Source organism: Mustela erminea, chromosome 9 (genome assembly GCF_009829155.1).
Source record: "Mustela erminea isolate mMusErm1 chromosome 9, mMusErm1.Pri, whole genome shotgun sequence".
In the NCBI taxonomy this organism is placed as follows: Eukaryota; Metazoa; Chordata; class Mammalia; order Carnivora; family Mustelidae; genus Mustela; species Mustela erminea.
In genome coordinates this window covers 66,014,208-66,034,917 of record NC_045622.1, presented here as the reverse complement: position 1 = coordinate 66,034,917, position 20,710 = coordinate 66,014,208, and the positions used below count along the sequence as shown (strand labels likewise).

Genomic DNA, 20,710 nt, shown 5'->3' with positions numbered 1-20,710 from the left:
TTGCTGGGAGGGCTCTGGGCGGGAGCTGAGGAGTAGGCAAGTCATAGGTGAGGTCATCAAGATGTCCTCAGAAGGAAGGTCCTCATTGGCATTGTACCTTTGCAGTCTGAAACCTGAACCCTCGGGCCGTAGCAGGTTCAAATTTTGTATTTTTATATTGCCTAAATTCTGGTGGGCAAAAATAAATGTTTTTCTTCTGTATCTACACTTGGTTGTTCCTCGAGCCCCCCTGACCTAATACCAAATACTTTGTTCTAATCACGGGCAGATATGTGCAGCAACCTTCTTTGTGATTTTTCTCAGACACTTCAAATGTCCATTTCATTATCTTCCCAAGCCCAAGAACTTGACCCCAGAGTTGACCCTAGAACCCCAGGGGTTCCCACAGCCAACACATGAGCTGAGGCGTCAGTGAGAGAGAGCTGCATCTCCCTTTGCTCCCTCCCTCCATGCTGGGCTAGTGTCTCGTGAGATACCACTGGACCTGGCTGGTCCCTGGCTCCGTGATGACATCCTCTAAGAAGTCGCTGAGTCCCCATCGGACTCCCAGCTGCAGAGACTCCTCGCCGTCCTCTGCTCTGGCTTCAGCCCCTCTTTGCCTGGTCCTGTGCCTGATGTAGGGCTGGTATGCAGGGATTCCGTGTTCTCCCCTCGGCTCTGGGACCACAAGAAATGTGGGGACTTTTCCCTCTCTCTAACTCAAGGACACCTCCATGTCTCCATTACTACTCCTTGTCTGGTGTATGGTGATGGCTTAGGGCCCACCTTGCTGATAACCCCGGGAAGTGACAGACCCAAGTACTCTCTACACTAAGAACTTGGGTCTTAGGAGGCAGAAGGGCAGGCTCTGGGGTTCAAGTCTCAGCTCTGCCTTTTATCAGCTGTAGGACTTCAAGCAAGATGTTGCAGAACCTCTTTGCAAATGGGGCACTGTGCATAAATGTAAACCCCGGGGCAGGTCTCATGGAGGACGGAACCTCACACTTCGCGAGTGTTCGACAAGCCTTTGCTGTTACAATGATTAGGAATAGAATTTGAATTAGTATGACTCCATCTTCAACTCTCCCCCTTCTCTCTCCCCCGACTAACAGCTCAGAACCTCTTGTCTCATATCATAAGATAGAAAAAATCTCCAACTGTATGCTTCAGTATCTTTCACCTACACCTGGGCCCCAGCTTTTTCTTTTCTTTTCTTTCCTTTTTTTTTTTTCATTTATTTTCAATGGCCTTGGATGATAGTCCCCATACGTGCAGCCCTCATGTTTCAGTGCCCACGTGGGGACAGTCATGGGGTTATGTACAATGCGGGGAAATGAATGAGCTAAGTCCCCGCGTCCTTCCTTCACTAGACAGTGTCCAGGAGCCTGGGCCTGGACAGTCCAGGAGCCTGGGGAGATCTGGGGAGAAGCGGTGTCCTGTTGGTGGCTGGAGCTCTGCATTTGCTTACCCTTGCAGGACTCTGGGATCGACATCGGGGACATCACAGCAAGGAAGGCTCTGAGGAAGCAGCTGCAGTGCAAGACCTTCCGGTGGTACCTGGTCAGTGTGTACCCAGAGATGAGGATGTACTCGGACATCATCGCCTATGGGGTGGTAAGGAAGGGTCCCCTGGGGCTTCATGCAGGCATAGAAAACAAGGCCAGGCAGAGGTGTGGGGTCAGAGGAAAGGAGAGGAGGAGGCTTCAGCCTCCCATGTGTAGACTAGAGGACTAGAGGCAGCCTCCTATGTGGGACCTCTGGTAGACCAGTGAACTAGAGGCAACCTCCCATGTAGGGACCTCTGGTAGACCAGCAGATGAGAGGCAGCCTCCTATGTGGGACATCTGGTAGACCAGTGGACGAGAGACAGCCTTTGGTGTTATAACTCAAACCTCTGTTCCCTTGTTCTAAATCTCTCCTTTACAGTCTTAAGCAATTTAGCTCTAGCCTCAAACCTTCATGTTCTACTTAATAAAACAAATACCTGCGGTTAGGGTAGACTGGCAAGATAATATAATGAACACCTGCTGTCCCCCAGCATGGGTGCCTGAGGTTCTAGCAACCAGCCTGCATGCCTCCCCCATCTAAGGGCTTATGCTTTCTACTCACACACATAGCTTCTAGGAAAGGAGTTCTGGAATACAACCTTCCTGGGTTCACTGTATTTTGAGGGATATTTTAGGACCACCTGTTGATTGGCACAGAGCAGTCACCCCAATGGAAGGCATAGGGTTTGGATCCAGACAGACCTGGTTCCAATCTTGACCAAGCCACTTATCAGTCAAGTGTCTTAACATCTGTGGGTCTTGGTTTCTTCCTCTGTTAAATAAGGCAAAATAATACTGTGCTTCTAGAGTAGAAAAATATCTAAGATACATAAATATATTATATATCCTGGCAATTTGTATGTTCTGTCTAATGTTAAAATGCTTTGAATATGGTAATCTCTACTATTGTCCCAATGTTCCCAGGATCATTCAACTCTTGAAGTATTTTCAATGATACCTGATTGGGTTTTTGATACCTCACCTGGTTTTTGCTTCTTGAACACATAGAACTTTTCTGCTGACAGTTATAAGCCCTCAAAAATACATACTGATATCATGGAACAGATGAGGAAACAGAAAGGCAAAGTGATCTTCCCATATTCACAAAGGTCATCAGCAGAGAAACTGAGCCTAAGACATCAGCTTCTGATATCACTCTGCTTCCTCCCTTTGGAGAGTATCCCCTCAGACCTTTTTGATATCCTAGCATGAAACTCAAAGGAAGAACTGCAGCCTCTTCCCTGGATAAGCCGTGCTCAGAACCAAGTTCAAGGCCTGCCTCCGCAGGAATATAATGGGCAGAGCCCCTGCCTGGGAGGGGAAGAAGAATGCTAGCTACGGACTGGCCTCCACGTTCTTTGCAGGCCTCCCAACTCTGACATCCTAGGGTTCTACAGGACACAGAGCCAGGATCCCAGGAATCCCCCCAACCCCCTCAGACTTCAGCTAACAGGCCAACCTTTAGGAAGCAGTCATATCCTCCCACAAGAGTTTCCATGGCACAGTTGACACTTCCTTCGGAAATTCCTCAGTGGCCCCTTCCCTCTCTACTTCTCATGCTGGGGTAATCTGGATACTGGAAAACTTCTCAGCCCATGCCACCAACTATTACTTAAAGAGGGGAGGGGTGTGTGTGTGTGTGTGTGTCCATTCAAGCTCTGGGTCTTGGCCAAAGCATTCTCATCTTCCAAGCAGAAGGGTCTCATCTTAATGACATGTACAGCAGGTTTACCGTGGAACCCTCTTACCACCACACCCAGAAACCTTTAGCTGATCAAATAGTAAGTGGCATATACAGGGCTGTGGTATGGATTTGACTGCGACCATAATTTGAGCTGTTTTTACTCGGAGTGGCTGCAAAGCCACTCTCTCATTATCCCCAAGGGCTGAGCAGGGCTAGCCATCCCTGGGGCTGGCGGAGGTCTCTGACAACTGCCCCCACCCCAACCCCGGCACGCCGTGTTCATCTGCTAGCCACTGCTTAGGGCCCAGCCAGCCTCCTGCCCCTTCTGGCTCCTCCACGGGCCGGGCTCTGACAGAGCAGAGCCACACTTGCTTGTCAGGGATCAAGGAGTTCATTAGAACTCCTAATGGGGGCACTAGAGTGAAGATGGGCAAAGCAGGATACAGCCGCAAGAGCAGGATTTGCTGAGGCTGAATCATTCTTCCTAGTGATTATTTTTATTCTAAAATGCAGAGACCAGATGTCTTCTAAGGGGTAGAGTTTCTTTCTACCCTTTCCTTTCCATCTTAGGCCAAACTATATTGCTCAGGTCAAATAACCTCCTGGGACTCTCAGTGGGGCCAGGGTCAAGTCTAGAGCCCTGGCCACTTATCCGCTAATAGATTCCATTAATGACTCCTGTGGGCAGAAGGGCCTGTGGGCCCCGTTGTGTGGGCATGGGTTTCCCCTGGATCCCTGAGCCCCACGTCCAAGAGGCGGGGTCCTTGAATCAATCTCAGCTCTAGTGCTGACAGCAGAGATGAAGCAGCATCTAGAAGCAGACACGCCCGGCTTCTGGAATGTTAGCTTTGCCACTTACTCTGTGTGTAATCTCAACCATTTGCAAAACCTTCAAAGCTGTAATCATACCATCTCAGGGGGCATTTTTCACAGTCTCGGGATTGTCATCATTTGCACGATGGAAAGAACTTGCTGCTTGTCCGCTTCCTGAGGTCATTCGTTTGGGAACGCCATTCATGTGTTCGCTGCCGTCATTCATTCATTCCATGTGTGTATGTACCGTCTACTGTGGGTCAGGACTGGCCCTTGTCTGAGACAATGAGAAAGACTCAAACCTAGCCTGGTCAGACGGGGGAGACAGGCACTCGAAGAAGGGACAAGAACCAAGCACGCTAAATGCAGCAGTAAGATCAATGGAGGCCCTGGTAGACCACGGGGCCACGGCCTGCCACCCAGGCTTGGGTCAGGAGAGACTTCCGGAGTGACAGAGAAGCTGAGAACCAAAGGAGGAGGTGCATTTAGCCAGACAAAGAGAAGGCCTAAGGAGGGGCAACATGGGGAAGGGTCCGTGCCACGGGCGTGGCATCACGCACAAGGTCAGGCAGACCTTCTGGCTACGCCACAGTTCCTCATCCTTCAAAGAGAGAATGTCGCCGACCTGGCCAGGTTCCTCTGAGGGAGAGGTGGGGGGACACGCGGCAAGCACTTGGCGCGGTGGCTGGCACATAGAGGCAGCCATAACGGCCAGTTGCCCTGAGTGGCTGTCAGCAAGGTCATAGCAGTCACAGGAGTAGCGAACAATTACTGTGCGTTTGCCTTTGTCAGGCCCGGTGCTCCCTACTTGTGGATATGCTTGCGTTTACTCCTCCACTAACAATCCTGTGAGGTAGGCACTGGTATTATCCCTACGTTAGAGAGAAGAAAACAGACAAGGAGCTGTGTTCTTCATCCAAGACCACACAGCTGGAGCCAGGATTCCATCCCAGCCTGCCTCTCCCGACAGCATCAAAGACCACCTGCTTCTCGGGGGAGGGATGACACAGAGCCAGGGGGACTTTATCGACAGGTACTGCCTACCTCCTCACCCAGAGGATGGCTTTGAGAACCCAGCAGAAAGCCAAGGCTGGCATCAGGGCTTTCTGGATCTTTCTCCCTGCGACCGCCGTTAGCAGGTCTCACGAATGGATTACAGCTCTCAGCATTAGATGCGACACCCGCTTCTCTGCAGGCTGCAGGAGAAGTCCAGAGTGCATTGATATGGGCTCCCTCACAAAGGCAAGCCATATAGTTGTTTTACAAAAGAGGATTTGCTGCGTGGATGTTTCTGGGGCCTCTGCCTCGGGAGCTGGCTCATGTTTATAATTCTTCAGAACCTCCAAACCACAAGTCTGGGATTGAAGTGCCTTCACCCGGTAGAGGTGAGAAAGCTCAAGAAAGGGATTTGACTCTATTCCTTTCCCTATCAAGAACAGGGTATTCTGGGAGCACACATGGGCCTCTGATCATGCCGTTTTGCACCCCTTCACTGGATTCCCTGCACTCCTGCTACAAGTCGTCAAGACCATGGAAGCTCAGCTGCTGTCAGTCTCTGGCCTCCTCGAATAGATGACCCACCTGCGGTCCTTTGCCCTGGTCTTCCCTGAATTCCAGTATCTGTGTCCTGTTCTAAACAGAGCGCTTCAAAGCTAAGAAGAAATATATAAGCTAGCTCAAACTCAAGTTAAGGTGGGGAACAACGCCACCACCTCCTTGCATATGCCCACAGGAACTGACGTAGGGCTGGGCATGGGCACTAGTATTAGGAAGCCACCAAAGCCAGAGCAGGGCACAGTGTCTCTCATTCTGTCTCATGCTGCATCTCTTCCTTGGCCACAGCTGGGTTTCTCTGCTTACACCTGGCCCAGCAGATCCCCCAGACCCAATCTAAATGGCCTCACGATTCTAGCGGCCGCCACCCACAGACCACTGACTCTTTCACTGAGAGTTCTAGCACGGAATAAGAGGATGATGAGATGGTTCCATTCCAGAATGAGAAGGATGGAGGAGAGGGAGAAAAAGAAAGAGAATTATTAACTCATTCCAAACTGCCTGCTGGTGCCCACCATGGTCTGCTCAGCTGTGGCTGGTGAGCAGGGCCATGGGGACTGTAAGCTGTCCTTTCCAGGGTCTGGGAGTGGGCTTCTGCCAGAAAGAGACATTGAATACTGGTTTTCTTACCTGACATGGTAAGGCATTGGTTCTGTTGTTTGCTATGTGCCTGCAGGTGAGGGTAAGAGATACCTCTCTCTTCTCCTACTCCCTTGGCTCCCTTCTCTCTTATTCACCTGCCAGAACTCCCACTCTGGAACATCCTTGTCATCTGGGCACCAGTGGGACCAGGCCAGCTGCTGCTGGATCTGTGGATCTGTGGAGGGGCAGAGAGGACCTGGTCCCAGAGGACATCTCAGACCTGAAAGCAACAAACATGTTGCCCACTTCCCCCAACCTTCCAGAGCAAAGAGTTCTTTCTGGGGACTATTGGAAGCCCTGGTGTCACCCCTGTGGAAATGGAGGGGGGTGCACCCTGAGCATCTCTTCTATGTGTGTGTATCTTTTATTCTTACCTACACTGTCTCCGCTTACCTTTCAACAACATGAGAACAGCTCTCCTTCACACAAAGCTGGGTTTCCCTCAGCACCTTTATTCAGGCAAAAGCTGGTGCTTGTTGCTGTCCACAGTATTCAAGGGACCTTGGGTTCATTATGGAAATGGAGCCTGTCTCTGGGAAATGCTGGCTTCTCCTGATTTAATACATTTGTTTCTCTGCTCCTTTCTCTTTGGTGTGGCCGCCCCTCCTCTGGCATTCAGCTGCAGAACTCTCTGAAGACTGACTTGTGTCTCGATCAGGGTCCAGACTCAGAGAACGTTCCCATCGTGTACATCTGCCACGGGATGACACCTCAGGTGAGTTCCCTGAGAGAGCCCCCTGCTGGGGTGTACTCATGTCTGTCCGGCTTGGGGAAGGATGGTTAAACTCCTTTCGTGGCTGCTCTAGGCCCAGGGGCCTCCATGTGCTCATGGGGAGAAGGGGAGAGTCCCACCTGCCTTGCCTGGAAGGGGTCTGGGATAGCAGATGCTGCTGTGCCAGGATCCTCGGGGATGGGGAGCAAGGAAGGTGATCAATTCCTAAAGAGGAACACCTGCCTTCTTTGGGGAGACTATGGGAAAATCGCAATCCTGTTTCGGGCACCTATGCCCTTCCCTAATAGGAGGGAACCCAAGGGTCCCCCAAGCTCTCTGACATCTCAGAATGCCATTTATGGCCTTCGGGGCTCTGCCCTTTAGTAGATCACAGCTGCTGCCAAAATTTATAGCCACAAGAGCTTTTCTAGCCCGGGTGACCTTCTCCTGGTGGAGAATGTGGGGAAGCTATGAGGAAGATAAGTTATCCTAGCAAAAATTAGCCAGTCACAGCCTAGGCTGCAGATATCCAAAGAGGATGCTGAAACACAGACAAGAGAAATGGCCTCTTCAACAAAGTGCAGTGGACAACCTTTGCCTATGAACACCACAGACTGACCTGTTCTGATTGGACAACATTTTCAGAGTTTACTTATCTTACCTCCCGCAGTGCAAATGATGTTTTTACAAAGATAGTATAGAAGATATGTATATTTGTGCAATTATACTACGTGTTTAAAAGAGTCATCACTTGTCTCAACACACAACTGAAGGCAATCATGATATGTGTGTCACCGGCGTCCTGTGCTGGGACTAACCGGCAATTGTCTGCTGTGATCTCCACCAGCTCCTCGTTTCTGCGGGCCCGGCTGCTGTGGCTGCACCGAGTGGAAGGTCACAGGTCAGCAGATCACACTATCCCCACCCCACACACTACCGCATCTCATTCTCCATCCTTATAATGCTGTGATATTTCTCATGGATGACTAGTTTTATGTAAACTCATTACTGACATCTAACACAAGTACAGACAGTAGACAAATGGTAGGTGTACAGATTCGTGAGCTTTCAAAGCAAACACGCCCACATAACCAGCACCCAGATCAAGGAAAAGAGCATTACTGCCTGATTGTGAATTTTATACAAATAGGACTATAGTGTGTACGCTTTCTCACGTTGGCTTCTTTCTTTCACTGTTATATTTGTAAAGTGCCTCTGTTCTGCTTTTGTGATTTTTATTACTATGTAATATTCCATTTTATGAATGTACCATATTGACAGTATATTTACAGCCGTGGGACACCTGAGAGTATTAAGAATACTACTGCTATGACCATCCTTGTTCCTGTCTTTTGGTGCATTTATGCACCCATTCCTTGTGGATTTATACCTAGGGGTCAAATCGCTAGTCGTAAGGTTGCTCTATGTTTGCTTTGAACGCGCACTGCCTGTAGTAGTCTCCTGCGACTGCTGTAATATAGCGCCTTGGGAATGTATTTGCTCCCCGTTCTGGTGCCTGGAAATTTCAAGATCAAAGTGCTGGCTGATCTGATTTCTGTTGAGGGCTCTTTCTGAGGACTTGCAGATAGTTACCTTCTCTGTGTGTCTTCCCACAGCAGGGAGAGAGAAAATGAGTGAGCTCTCTGGTGTCTCTTCTTGAAGGGACACTAATCCCATTGGATCAGGGCTCTACCCTGAGGACCTCATTTAACCTTAATTTGAAGAGCTGGAGAGGCCTCAGCCGGTCCGTACTGTAAAAAATGAGAAAGCTTGTTCTGAAGAGAAAACGGAGTGTAGCTGAACAACTATTTGACTAAGAGACCATGGTGCGACTCATGGACTCAGTCAGCTATCTCAGCAGCAGAAGCCATAAATCAAGATGGGCTTGTAACAGCAGAGACTGGCAGCCTGAAGGAAAGAGAGAGCAGGGCAGAATGAAGGCAGGCTGGTGGACTTCTTGGCTTTCACAAGGCAGGAACATAGAGCTATTTAGCTGTGAGCACGCCCTCTTCCTCAAAAAAGGGAAAGAATGATGCTGAGGGCCGTTCGGAGACCATCAGTGCTGCCAACGTCCCGTTAGCCCCAGGGGCGAGGCGGTCTCATGCAAGAGTGGGCCTGCCTCTCTGGTTTTAGTGGGCCAGGATGACCCTGCTCCGTGCCTTAGGAGTGTGACCAAAGCAGGGAGAAGCTTGGGCAGGGCCACCCCAGAGGGCCAAGGGTACACGCAACTCCACAGAGCCATAGGGGTGATGCTGCCACCCCAGTGCGCCTGGAGGGCAGAGCATCAGGACAAAGAAGGTTATTCTCAAGCTGAGATCTCATGGAATTAGCCTTGCTGGGTTTTGGACTAGTCTGAGACCCATCACCCCTTTCCTTCCAACGTCCCCCTTCTGGAAAGTGCCTGTCTAGCCTGTGTCTGTCCTGCCATCGTATGTGGGAAGCACATACTTTCTCTGATTTCACAGACTCTCGGATGGAGAGAAATTTTGCCTCAGGATAAATCACACCTTGAGCCTCACACACACCTGACTTGGAGGATACTTAGATGATATTTGAACTTTAGACTTGAGAGTGGACGCTGGAATGACTTAAGACCTTGCGGGCTGTTGGGATGAAACGAATATGTTTTGCATGGGAGAGGGAAATGAACTTGGGGGTCCAGGGACAGAATGCTACGGACTGAATTGTATCGCCCCAAAATTCATATGTCGAAGCCCTAATCTGGACTGCATTTGGAGTACGGAAGCAATTAAGGTCAAATAAGGTTATAAAGGTAGAGCCGTGATCTGATGGAATTAGTGTTCTTCTAAGAAGAGACACAGAGAGCTCAGTGTCTCCCCCTCCTCCCTCCTCCCTCCTCCCCGCCATGTGACAACACAGCAAGAAGGAGGCCGTTAGGAGCTAAGAAAAGAACTCTCACTAGAAACTGAATGTACCAGCACCTAGATATTGGACTTCCCAGCTTCCAAATCTGTGTGAAAATGACATTCTGTTGTTTAAGCCACCCAGCCAGTGACATTTTGTTGTGACAGCCCCGGTCAACCAACATTCAGTGAAACAGTCTCCCAAATTAATTATATCAATTTTTTTTTAAGATTTTATTTATTTATTTGACAGAGAGAAATCACAAGTAGTTGGAGAGGCAGCCAGAGAGAGAGAGAGGGAAGCAGGCTCCCTGCTGAGCAGAGAGCCTGATGCGGGACTCGATCCCAGCACCCTGAGATCATGACCTGAGCCGAAGGCAGCGGCCTAACCCACTGAGCCACCCAATTTTTACTCCCACCGACCGTATCTTTAGAGTTCTCGCCGTTCCACATCCTTGTCGACGTTTAGTATTCTCTGCAAATCTGTATCATTTCTAAATCATAGACATCGGGGTGTGGCAGTACCACGCTGTGGTTTTAGTTGGCATTTCCCTGAGTACTAATGCAGTTGGGCACCTGAGTTTTCAGCTCAGAAAATCCCCAGGTTGTTCTTGGGTATGGGGCCAAGGTGGCCGGGGCCCAGGCTGTTTGGTGTTTCTGTAAATGCCCTGCCTCCTTGTTAATACTTGCAGCCCAGGAGAGCGTGAATGAACTTGCCTTTAACAAATCCCTGTGGAAATCTATGGGGCTATTGCTTATGTGGACCCCTGGACACATGTTGAGTGTTTCCTCTGTGTGAAGGTGGATGTCAGCTTGGGCAAAGCTTGCTAGTCTCCCAACTGCTGCTGATTCAATATGGGGCCGTCGGTGCTGTGGTTAAGAGCCTGGATTCTGGAGTCAGATTGTCTGCGTCCAAATATCAGCTTTGACACGCTCTGGTTGTCACGTTTTTAAAAGGTCAAGGTTTTAAGTGTGGACCTATTTTATTTTCTGTAAAATACAGATTAATGATGGTATAGGGCATAAAGGTTATTGTAGGGATTTAATTCATGTCCAATATCTAAAATAGTGCCTGGCATATAGTACATGCTCAGTGAGTGTTAGCTAATAATATTGCTGTAGTGCTATATTATTATTATTACGCATTGAGCCTTGCTCAGTATATATGCCCTCAAGAGTCTAGCTCCAGCCACAGTGGACTGACTTTCCCTGACCTCATGCACCATGTGCCATGGATTCCTGCCCTGGTCAAAGCCTACCCATAGACTAATGGAGCATCCCTGACTTTCTGTGGCAGCAAAAATGCAACGGAGTGGGGGAAACAGGTAGGGGGGTGTTCAGGAAGCCTGTGTTCTCGGCTTGGTCTTGCCACACAGTTGCAATGTTACCTTAGCCCTCCCTGGGCCATTATTTTGTTTTACTCTTCCATTGAGATATGGTTTTACACTAAAGGGCACACATCTGAAGTATATAGTTCAATGAATTCCCACATTTGTAGACCACCGTGTAGGCACCATCCAGATCGAGCCCATCATCCCCTGGGCTTCCTTATTCTTCCTCTCTGTCAACACCTCTACCCAAAGGTAATGACAATAATAGTCCCTGGCAGCACTGATTCGTCTCATCTGGGCTTGTCTTCTTCTCTGCAAATGAGGAAGCCCGGCTGGCCAGCTTTGGACCCACGTGTGCTAGCCCTACCTGCTTACCTCCAGTTCTTCCTTGCCGAAATTCAGCTGGCCAGAGAAGTTGTGCTGTGCTTGCCAAGAAGGCTGGGAGCTGCCTCCCCTTGGTGCTTTATGAATCAGCTTCTTGATGTAGATCTGCAGCAAGTCTTAAAGACATGGGTCCCCCTCCCCATTTCTCAAAGCCACAGTCGTCATGTGACTGGGCTGTGCAGGGAACATGGAGGCCCAGTTACACTCTCCCACCAGGCCCGCAGCTGAGGTGCACAACTGTTAGTGGCCAGAGGCAAGGAGGCTGGAGGCGCACCTCAGATCAAACACATTTCTCAGAACGGGGCCGTGTAGGGACCCAGCTATGGAAGGATTTGTTGAGTCTGGTCTGCCCAGTGAGCCTGAGAGGATGGTGTCCTCCCGGAGATGGGCTGCGTGTCCTTGATGGAATTCATCCATCCATCAGAAATAGACAGGTGCGGGGGTAAGCGGTGGGGTGGGTGATAAGGCAGAGCTTCTGACTGGAAAGCCTTCCCACAGGTATCTCCTGGCCCCTAAGAACTCCCCTGGCTCATGGAGGGGATGAGAAAAGGAGGAGCTCAGGGACCTCACCTGAGTTTGAGATACACCTCATAAGGGGATTATGGACAAATACAGGCCCTGAGGATTCTCTGGATCTCCTAGACTTGGTCCAAATCAGACCCTCAATACATATTTCCAGGGATGTTTTCCCCCTGACTGGCAGCTCTCAGCAAAATCTCTCCTGTTACCATGGCCACAGAGGCCAAGGAGAGACCAGGGAAGTTCACATGTGCACAGATGGGACTGCCATGTGCAGTTGTGCAGGTGGTGCAATGCACAATCTAGGGGAGGGATATGCCACCTCCCATTGTCATCTGGGAGTAAAGATCAGCCCCAGGTGACAGTCCTTCTAACCTCTGCACTGAAACCTCACACATTCCCCCCCAAGCATCACATATGATAGGAAACTTGGAAATGTTGAAAGGCAGACTACGTGGGTTCAAATCCCAACCAGACCGCTTCCTAATCAGGTTCCTTGAATATGTGTCAAAATTTCCTTATGCCTCAATGTCCTCACCTATATTATAGTAGTACCTACCTTACAAGGTTGTTATAAGAATTGTTAAAATCGATGCACATAAAGCATTGAGACAACAAGCCTGGGACACGGTCACTGCTTCCTAGATATTGGCTATTATTCTACCAGATTGGTAGAGACTCAAGACCATGTCCTTGAGAATGGGAATTGTTTAGCCTGGAAAGGAGCAGATTTAAGAGGGACGTGGAAACTTCCAAAATTACAAAGATACAGATTTTTGGCTGAGTATACAGAAACCCTTCCCAGTCCTTGGCTCAGATGATACTGTGACCTCTCCTTCATCAGAGGCATCCAAGTCAAGTTTGGTGAGCTCCAAGGGCATTCTGTAAAGTTCCTATATCATGTAGAAGCTTAAGGTAAGAAATCCCTAATGGCTCCCCCACCCTGGAATTCTGACTTTTTAATCCATTACATTTTTCTTCTTAAATCAATGAGAATCCACCATGTACCAGAGAATGTTCTTGGCCCTGGGAAACAGTCATGAACCAGACAAAAGTCCCTACCCACATTAAGTTCCCATTCGAATGCTGGAGGCAAACTCCTCTATTTTCTCATCCCCAAGTCTTCACCACAGCTGGGACTTGAACGCTTCTCTCGCCTAAGAATTTCATGCGTGGCCAGACTGAGCTGCATGCCTCACATTTCAGCCAACCAGGTCCAAGAATGGTGAAGGAGGAGAAAGGTCAAGAAGGCAAGACAGCCGGCTGACCCAGTTTATCCTGCCGACCTTGAGAGTCACTTCCCTTGCCCGTTTCCTTTCAAATTTCTAAGTTTATCCATTTAGGGTTTGAGGACCAGAAAGAATCTGTATCAAACAGGTAATAAACAATCCTCAGAAGCCATCACCATTAACCAAACAAGTTATTTTCTCAATTCAAAAAAGTAAAACATGATTCTTAAACAAGTTGAAATGAACATGGGACAAAAACTTAGTTGATTCGTTCATAGGGGAACTAGGAAGAAGTTCAAGCGGGCACGGAGAGCATTTGAGATCAGGATCTGCCAACATTTTCTAAAAACAATGTCAGAATAAGATCGCTAGATTAGATACCAAAGTGGTTAATACCCTATAGGGAAAAAGAACCATAACCTTTAGTGTGATCTTTACTACCCAGGCAGAAATCTGGAGGTTAGCTCTAGTGTCTGTGTATTAATGAAAAGGTAAATAGCAGAAAAAAAAAAAAAAGTAAATAGCAAAGTCAAACACAAACACCTTGTCTTGGAAAATTGCATACTCTTGGGCAGGCTTGTTAGACAGTGGCCCAGGATGATAGTGAAAAGTGTAGACAACTCCCTCTCCCAGGTTGCCTTATTTCCAGGTGTAAGATGTTTCTCTTTCTCAGTTCACAAAGTTGGCTAAAGGTGGAGGAACTCTCCAGGCCATGAGTGAGGCAGATCCTCGTGCAGATTCACAGTCTGACCTTGTGGACTTGCCCCAGTACTGCTTCCTGAGGCAGCCACCGCAGAGGACTGCAAACTGGGTGTCTCAAGCAGCAGAAATATTACATTGTCTCTCAGTTCTGAAAGCTAGACGCCCACGACCAAGGTGTCAGGAGGGCTCTGCTTCCTGTCTATTTCAGGCCTCTCTGCTGGCTTCTGGGAGTTGTTGGCCACCAAGGGTAGCTATGACGGCAAAACTCTCCCTTCCTGTGGTGGTCTCCCTGTGTGCACTCCTCTGTTCCTGGTTATAAGGAAGCCAGCTATGACCAGTTAGGGCCACCCCCTCCCAGTGTGATCTCACCCTCACTTAACAAATTCCATCTGTGGTGACTCTATTTCCATAGAAGGTCACATTCTGAGGTACTAGGGGAGGAGGGTTAGGACTTCAAACATATGGATTTCTGAAGTACATGTCTCTTCAGCACAGCACCCAGAAGGGAAGAGTGTGACTGGAAATCTGACTTTCACGCCTCAGATGAAAAGTGCCTCACATCCCTTCCTCTCACGTTTCATTCTCCAGAGCCAATCACATGGCTCTGCCAGCTCACCCCCAAGGATGTAGGAAGTCAGGGTTTTCTGCATGCCCAGGAAACCCGTGTCTGTCACAGAAACTTAGATATTTGCTAAGTCCATTCCATCTCTGACAAATAAGAAAACAAGAAAATGGCATGTGGGGGTGGGAGCTGGCTGGTCTGAGCCCAGGCGTACTGGGGCTAGGAAGGGTGCCTGTATTTTGGCTTCTGGTTTCTCCTCCAGTTCCATTCATTTTTTCTTCACACATCTCACAGGTTGTCTTTCGGAAGGTCCCATAGTTTGAAAAGTTTCATTTCCCTCAAGAAACAAACGTGGTCTAGTGATAGGAATGGTATCCGAGGGCAACTCAAGGTGGGGCCCAGTGGGGCCTAATGGGGCTGGAAAGAGGGGCTGGGATGATCACAACCGTGTCTAAACCCTTGGAGAGATTCTGCTTACACATTGTTTAAAAAGTTGAAGATTCTGTTTACAGGTTGTGTAAAAAGTTGACTCTGATACAGTTGTGATATTCTCAGCTGGCAGTGAAGGCCCTGGGTAGGAGAAAGCATAGTATAACTAATCAAATTAGTGAGGTGAAGCTGCTGGGAAGCACGCTAATTGGTTAATGAGTAAACGTAACCATTTTATTTAAATTAGCAGCAAATTTCAAGCTAGCCTCAAAATAACTGAGAATATTAGCCCTTGTTAGTGTAACAGCCTGGAAAATCTTTTCTGCTGGGAAAAATACAAAAAGGGGGTCTCCCCACAGACTATTTATTTAATCAGTCACTCCTTCACTCACTCATTCATTCATTTGCTCATTCAAGAGACATGCAATGAGTATTACTTTATTCCAAGAATTGGGAGAGGAAAAGGCAGCTTGGCCCAGGCCCGGGACCTGGAGGAGTCCCAGTCTGGAGAGGGAGCCAAGCACTTAGATCATGATAGCTCACAAGCCACCCCCTTGGGAGCCCAGCAGGATGACAGCGCAAGGCAGGATCTGGGGGCTTCTCCCATGCTCCCTGCCTACATCTTCTAGACTACAGAAGGCACAGGGGGAAATAGTACATTTCCTATGGGAAGGTAAATTCATGGCTGTAGAAGAAAGAAGATGCAAAGATCTTTAATTCCCTCCAAAGTTTTGGAAATACTTAAGCCACCATGCTGTGCTTCAGGAAGTGCGTTTGGACTCAAAGTATGAGGATTAGAGTTAGTTTAAAGAAGTGTTCTATTTTTATGCAGAGACAAATGCCATGGTAGATCGAGTAGTCGATGTAATAAAAGCAAGAAAAATATAGAATTACAGGGGGGCTTTCGTGCCTTTGCTTTGGGGAGGGGTTTGGAATTTTTTCTTTGTGTTCTCAAGTCCTCACTCGGCTGTACCTGCATACACACGTGCCATCCTGACCCAGGGCTATAACGGAGCCCTCTCTCCTCACCCGGGGCCTGCAGTGCTTCTGGTGGTCATACATGGGGCATCGGAGGCCTCTCGTGGATTGTGCACAAACCCCCCAGATCTTTCAAGGAACATCTCAGACACCATTAAGAAAGTTTTACTCGGTGGGCCAAGAATTTGGATCACCAGCCACTTCTCTGTGACCTGTGGGAGGTTTCTCCACCTCTCCTGAATTTTATTTATAAACACATCAGAATGCCTGGCACTGAGTGGCTGTAAAGTTTGGAAAAACTTCCTTGAGTTTAATTCTTGGCTCTAATGTGACAGGCCCCGCATGCCTCGTGTGTGGTCGTAGTGCCCAACGCCAGCTGGCAAGGGTCGGTGCAGTGCCCTCATGGGGCTATAGTTTGATGCGAGCCTCAACATGTCTTGAAACCTTGGCTGATACTTCCAGTTCTACATGAACTGGAAAATTGGAAGTATTCGGGGCCTGAGCCACAGAGGGCTATCTGCCCGTCTTTATTCACTGGGCTCGGAGCTACAGCATCTCATCTCATTCCCACAGGAGGCAGAGTAAGTGTGCGCCTGGCTGAATTAGCACCAGGGCTCTAATGGCCCATATAGGACCACTCCTAACCCCGTGCCCAGAATGGGATGGCAGATGTTATGATGTCACGCCGAGGGAGGCCTCTCCATGTATGAAAAAGTGTGACTCTCAAGGCTGGGATGAGGAGGGCTGACCATCAGCAGTCTTCTTCCCCAGATACAACCCTCACTGGCCCCAGGACTCCCAGATCTGGAGTGGTTTCCCTTCATTCTTGGGGTCCTGGAAGCATCCATAGAAACCAGGTGCCTAAGGTTTCCTGCATCCAGGCTCAGGAGCTCACTGCTCTCTGGGTCTGCTCATCAGTGAGTAGTGAAGGCATTGCTCTCAACCGAACCTGCTATCTCATTTCTTCCAGACAGCCCGACTAACTAGCCCAAGCTAGTTCCTATCCTGGGCCCTGGGGCCGCTACTTGCCTGAGAATTCTGACTCTCCACTTTCGAGCTATGTAAGGGACACCTGGAATAAGATACTTAACTTCTCTTTACCTCAAATATCTATAACTTCAAACCTAGTTCTTTTAAATGCTACTTAGCTATAGGCTATTATGTTATTATATTAATAGACATTATATTTATATAATAAATATTGTGTGTATCTATACATAAGACACGTTATTTATATTTATACATAGGTATGTATGTATAACTACTATGTTAGCTTCCTAGACCCCTTCCAGGTGTCAGTTTGTTTCATCCTAAAGCCTTGTTACCACCTTATTCCTGAAGATGTTGGCTCAAAGACCTGAAGGTGTACCCAGTCCCCCACCCCACTGGGCAGCAGTACAGGCCCGTAGTGCACAGAACACAATGGTCCAACCAAGAGCACCCTTTCCCAGGGTGGATGAAGGGGTTCACAGCTGGGAAGAGCGGGCTTATCCCCCGATGCTGCTTTCTCTCCTGACACTGATTCCCTTGGGCTCTAGATGCTTCCCCAGGGCACAGCCCAGGTGACCCATCATAGGGCTCCTTCTCCATCACAGACAGCCCCTGGACCCACCCATGGCTAGCAGCCTGGAGCTTGTCCCTGCCCCAGGTGTGTGAGCGCCCTGCCAGTTCCGTACCCTTCCTCCAGAGCTCACCTTTCCATTTCCTTGCAGTGGCAACACATCAGCTCCATGGGGGAGCTGGGGGGGGAGGGGTGCAGGCACACAAGGTGGCACTGATAGGGACGATGGGGACGTTAGCCCATGGATGTTGGTGTCACAGTGGTGAGCTACTCTCTCACAGCCCTGCTGTGAACTCTGCCTGCTCCTGGAGATACGGTGCTGAAAAAAAAAGGAGCTGGTTGATTTGCTATTCATTACACATGATACCTTCTCTGCTTCATGTCCAAACTCCACAATTAGAGTGGTAAACAGCGAGTTTTGCTTGACTTTTATGAAGCTCCCAAGGGCTGGGAGAAGCAGTTAGCAGCTCCGCAGAGGGCCAACTGTGGGGGAAATGGCTGGGGCTCACCACCCAGGGAGAAGCTGTTCCTCCCGCCCTCCCCTCCTGGGCTTTGCCTTTCGGTCACTCAACCAGCATCAGAGCAGCTGAATTTATAGCCTGCCTGGACCTGGCTCTGTGCCGACAGATCACTTTGCCACTCCGGGCCTCAGCTTCCTGATCGCTGAAATGGGACGGAGGCTGAGGTTTAAATGAAGCAACACACCCAAAGGCGCCCGGCACTGAGCCTGGCACGGGATCTGGCTCAGTAACGTGGGTTTCCTGTTCTAATTAGGGCAGCCTCTCAACAATCTGCAAGCTCGCTAGTCTGCCTAGAGACAGTAATCCTGACAACAGCTTACGTTTCTTGCTCAGTGCTTCTCGGCGTCTTTGTAAATGCTCTGTGCGCATGATTACCGCGACGGCTCTCAGCAGGGCTGGGACGTGGCTTCTACTCTTACCCCATTTGTACGGGGTCAGGGACTGGGCCTCGCGCAGTGATGTAACTTATTCAGGGTCACAGAATTAACCAGCAGGTGGCCCGTGGTGGCCCAGCTTGCGAGGCCCATGCTCGGAGCCATGACTTAGGAGTGCCTCCCTGGTTTCATCAGATCTGTGGCCTCTGCTCTCAGGAAGTTCTCTGGGCACAGGACAAGACAGCACCATGTGGCACGATGAAGGGCCACACGTTGGAGGTGTCAAGAGTGCGCTTACTGGAGGAAGAAAGACTGCGGTGACCACGTAGGGGAGAGGGGGTCTAGCCTGCCACCGGACACACTCTTCTCCTTAGGATCTGAAGGAAAACTGAGTCTGATTTGCAGTTTCCTCCCTGAAGGGACTATGGCAGGTTCCTGAGACTAGGCTGAAGGGAATTTGAAAATATTACCTAGCCAGGACTGCTCTTCCCCACCCACCGGGGGCTCTGACCCAGAACACAGATGGCTCAGCACTCTGGACACATGAGGACTCCTTCCGTGTACCTCTGGCCTTTGGGGTTCCCCTCCCCCTACAAGGAACTGGGGCAACCATCTCTGCATTGGAAGACATCTAGTCTCAACATTCCAGGAGCAAAGCATCAGATCCAAAAGCCCCCATTTCTCCCGACTTCCTACCCTTCAGGTCTCAGCCAAAGCCCACTTCCAAGGGGCAGCCTTTTCAGCCCACCCTGTCCCAGGTGCTCTCACGAGTCATTCTCAAATCTCTGCACCCGTCTGACTGCTTCACCGCTCGTGCAGTATATGGATAAATGTGATCATAAGCACGGTGGGCTGTTAATCGTGACTTTGTCTACTTAAGTAAATCGACGATCTACCACTAGATCGTAAATTTCTGGAGGGCAGGCACTCGCTTGTCCTCCAGTGAATCCCTTGAGCCTAGCACACTGCCTGGCACAGGGCAGGAATCTGTTCATAAAGTTGGTGGATTTTCGAGTAACTGCGGCTAGTCTTCCCGACAAAGACCTCCTAGCCGCCTGCCCAGCCACATGAGCTTTGCTATTCATCAGCTTTTACCCAAAGCCTGACTCTTCTGTAAAATGAGGTTAAAAACATCCATCTGATAGAGGTTTTGTGAGGATTAAGTGGAGAAATACACAGGGTGCTCAGCACAGAGCCTGGTACCCTGCAAATCCTCAATCAATATTTGCAATTGTTGTTATTTTTATTAGTAATGTAAGTTATTATTAGTGAAGATAAGATCTGGCAAAATCCATATCTCTTCTTTTAGACACCATATATTTTCAGGGAGACCTGGGGATGGGAGCTAGAGAGGTATACCCTCCCCCACGGGGCTGGAAGCCAGATCCTGTCTATTTTTCTTGACGAGGGCCTGTCATTACAGGGAAGGTTGGACAGGAGGGGGGAAGAAGAGCCCTTTCATGGAGGTATCTCCTGCCCCCAAGCTTGCTGGCACATAGAAACAGCCTGCCTTCCCATGTGACTCAACCCTCAGGCAAGAGAGGGCTCTCTGATAGACAGGGCTGTGTAGACCCCTTCCACCTGCCCCGGATCCATCTGCAACTCACCCTTCCATTTGAGAGGGTCCCATGGAACTACCCACAGGAGTCCCTGGGATGCAAGCCGTGAACCAGGCACAGAGTGTAAATGACAAGCCTTCCATCTCCGGAGACGCACCTCTCTTGGACCGCCTAGGCACAGTGTCCATTGACCCTGCAAAGGCTCTTCTTCCTGCAGTCTGGAGCAGGAAGTGGGGAGCTGTCCCCAGAGCTCCTGTGTGTGCTCCGCTGCCCTTTGCACAAAGGCAGGCCCTCAAGCAGCCAGCTGCTTCTTTGGCGGCTCCTTGCTCCTGTTTCTGGGTGGGACAGTCCTTCACTCTGTGGGCCTGTCCTCCTCAGCTAACCTCAGGGTGGTTAGATCCCCGGACTCTGACCAGCAGTAGGGGCAGTGTGGACAGACCCACCCCCACGCATTTCCAAAGGAGCCCTGGAGGAGGTCCGTACCACCCATGGCTGAGAACATGATAAAGAAGGAGCCTAGGGCACGGGCTCTCGGATTTGGGAATAGCTAGTGGTCTTGACATCGGAATGGTGTTTCTACCAGGACAGCTTAAGGATAGGCTGGTCTAGTTCAAGAAATTTCGTAAAGAGATGGGTTCAGAATGTATTATGGGCACAAAGCGGTTCTTGTATTTGATTTTTCCAACTAACTTCATTGTCATCACACTGCCTTTGTCCCAGCTGCTTTTTCTGAAATCTGCTCATTGCTGAGCCTTAATGCTGCCGA

General features: G+C 49.4%; 1 protein-coding gene across 2 annotated transcripts in view; it reads left to right on the top strand.

Annotated features, from left to right (window-relative positions):
- GALNT18 (polypeptide N-acetylgalactosaminyltransferase 18) overlaps positions 1-20,710 on the top strand; it is a 352,322-nt gene that overhangs the window by 290,308 nt on the left and 41,304 nt on the right. For both annotated transcript variants that reach the window (XM_032358168.1, XM_032358167.1), the window contains exons 8-9: positions 1,456-1,593; positions 6,839-6,934. In XM_032358168.1, coding sequence (XP_032214059.1) covers positions 1,456-1,593; positions 6,839-6,934 — 234 coding nt within the window. The remainder of the gene's footprint in view (positions 1-1,455; positions 1,594-6,838; positions 6,935-20,710) is intronic.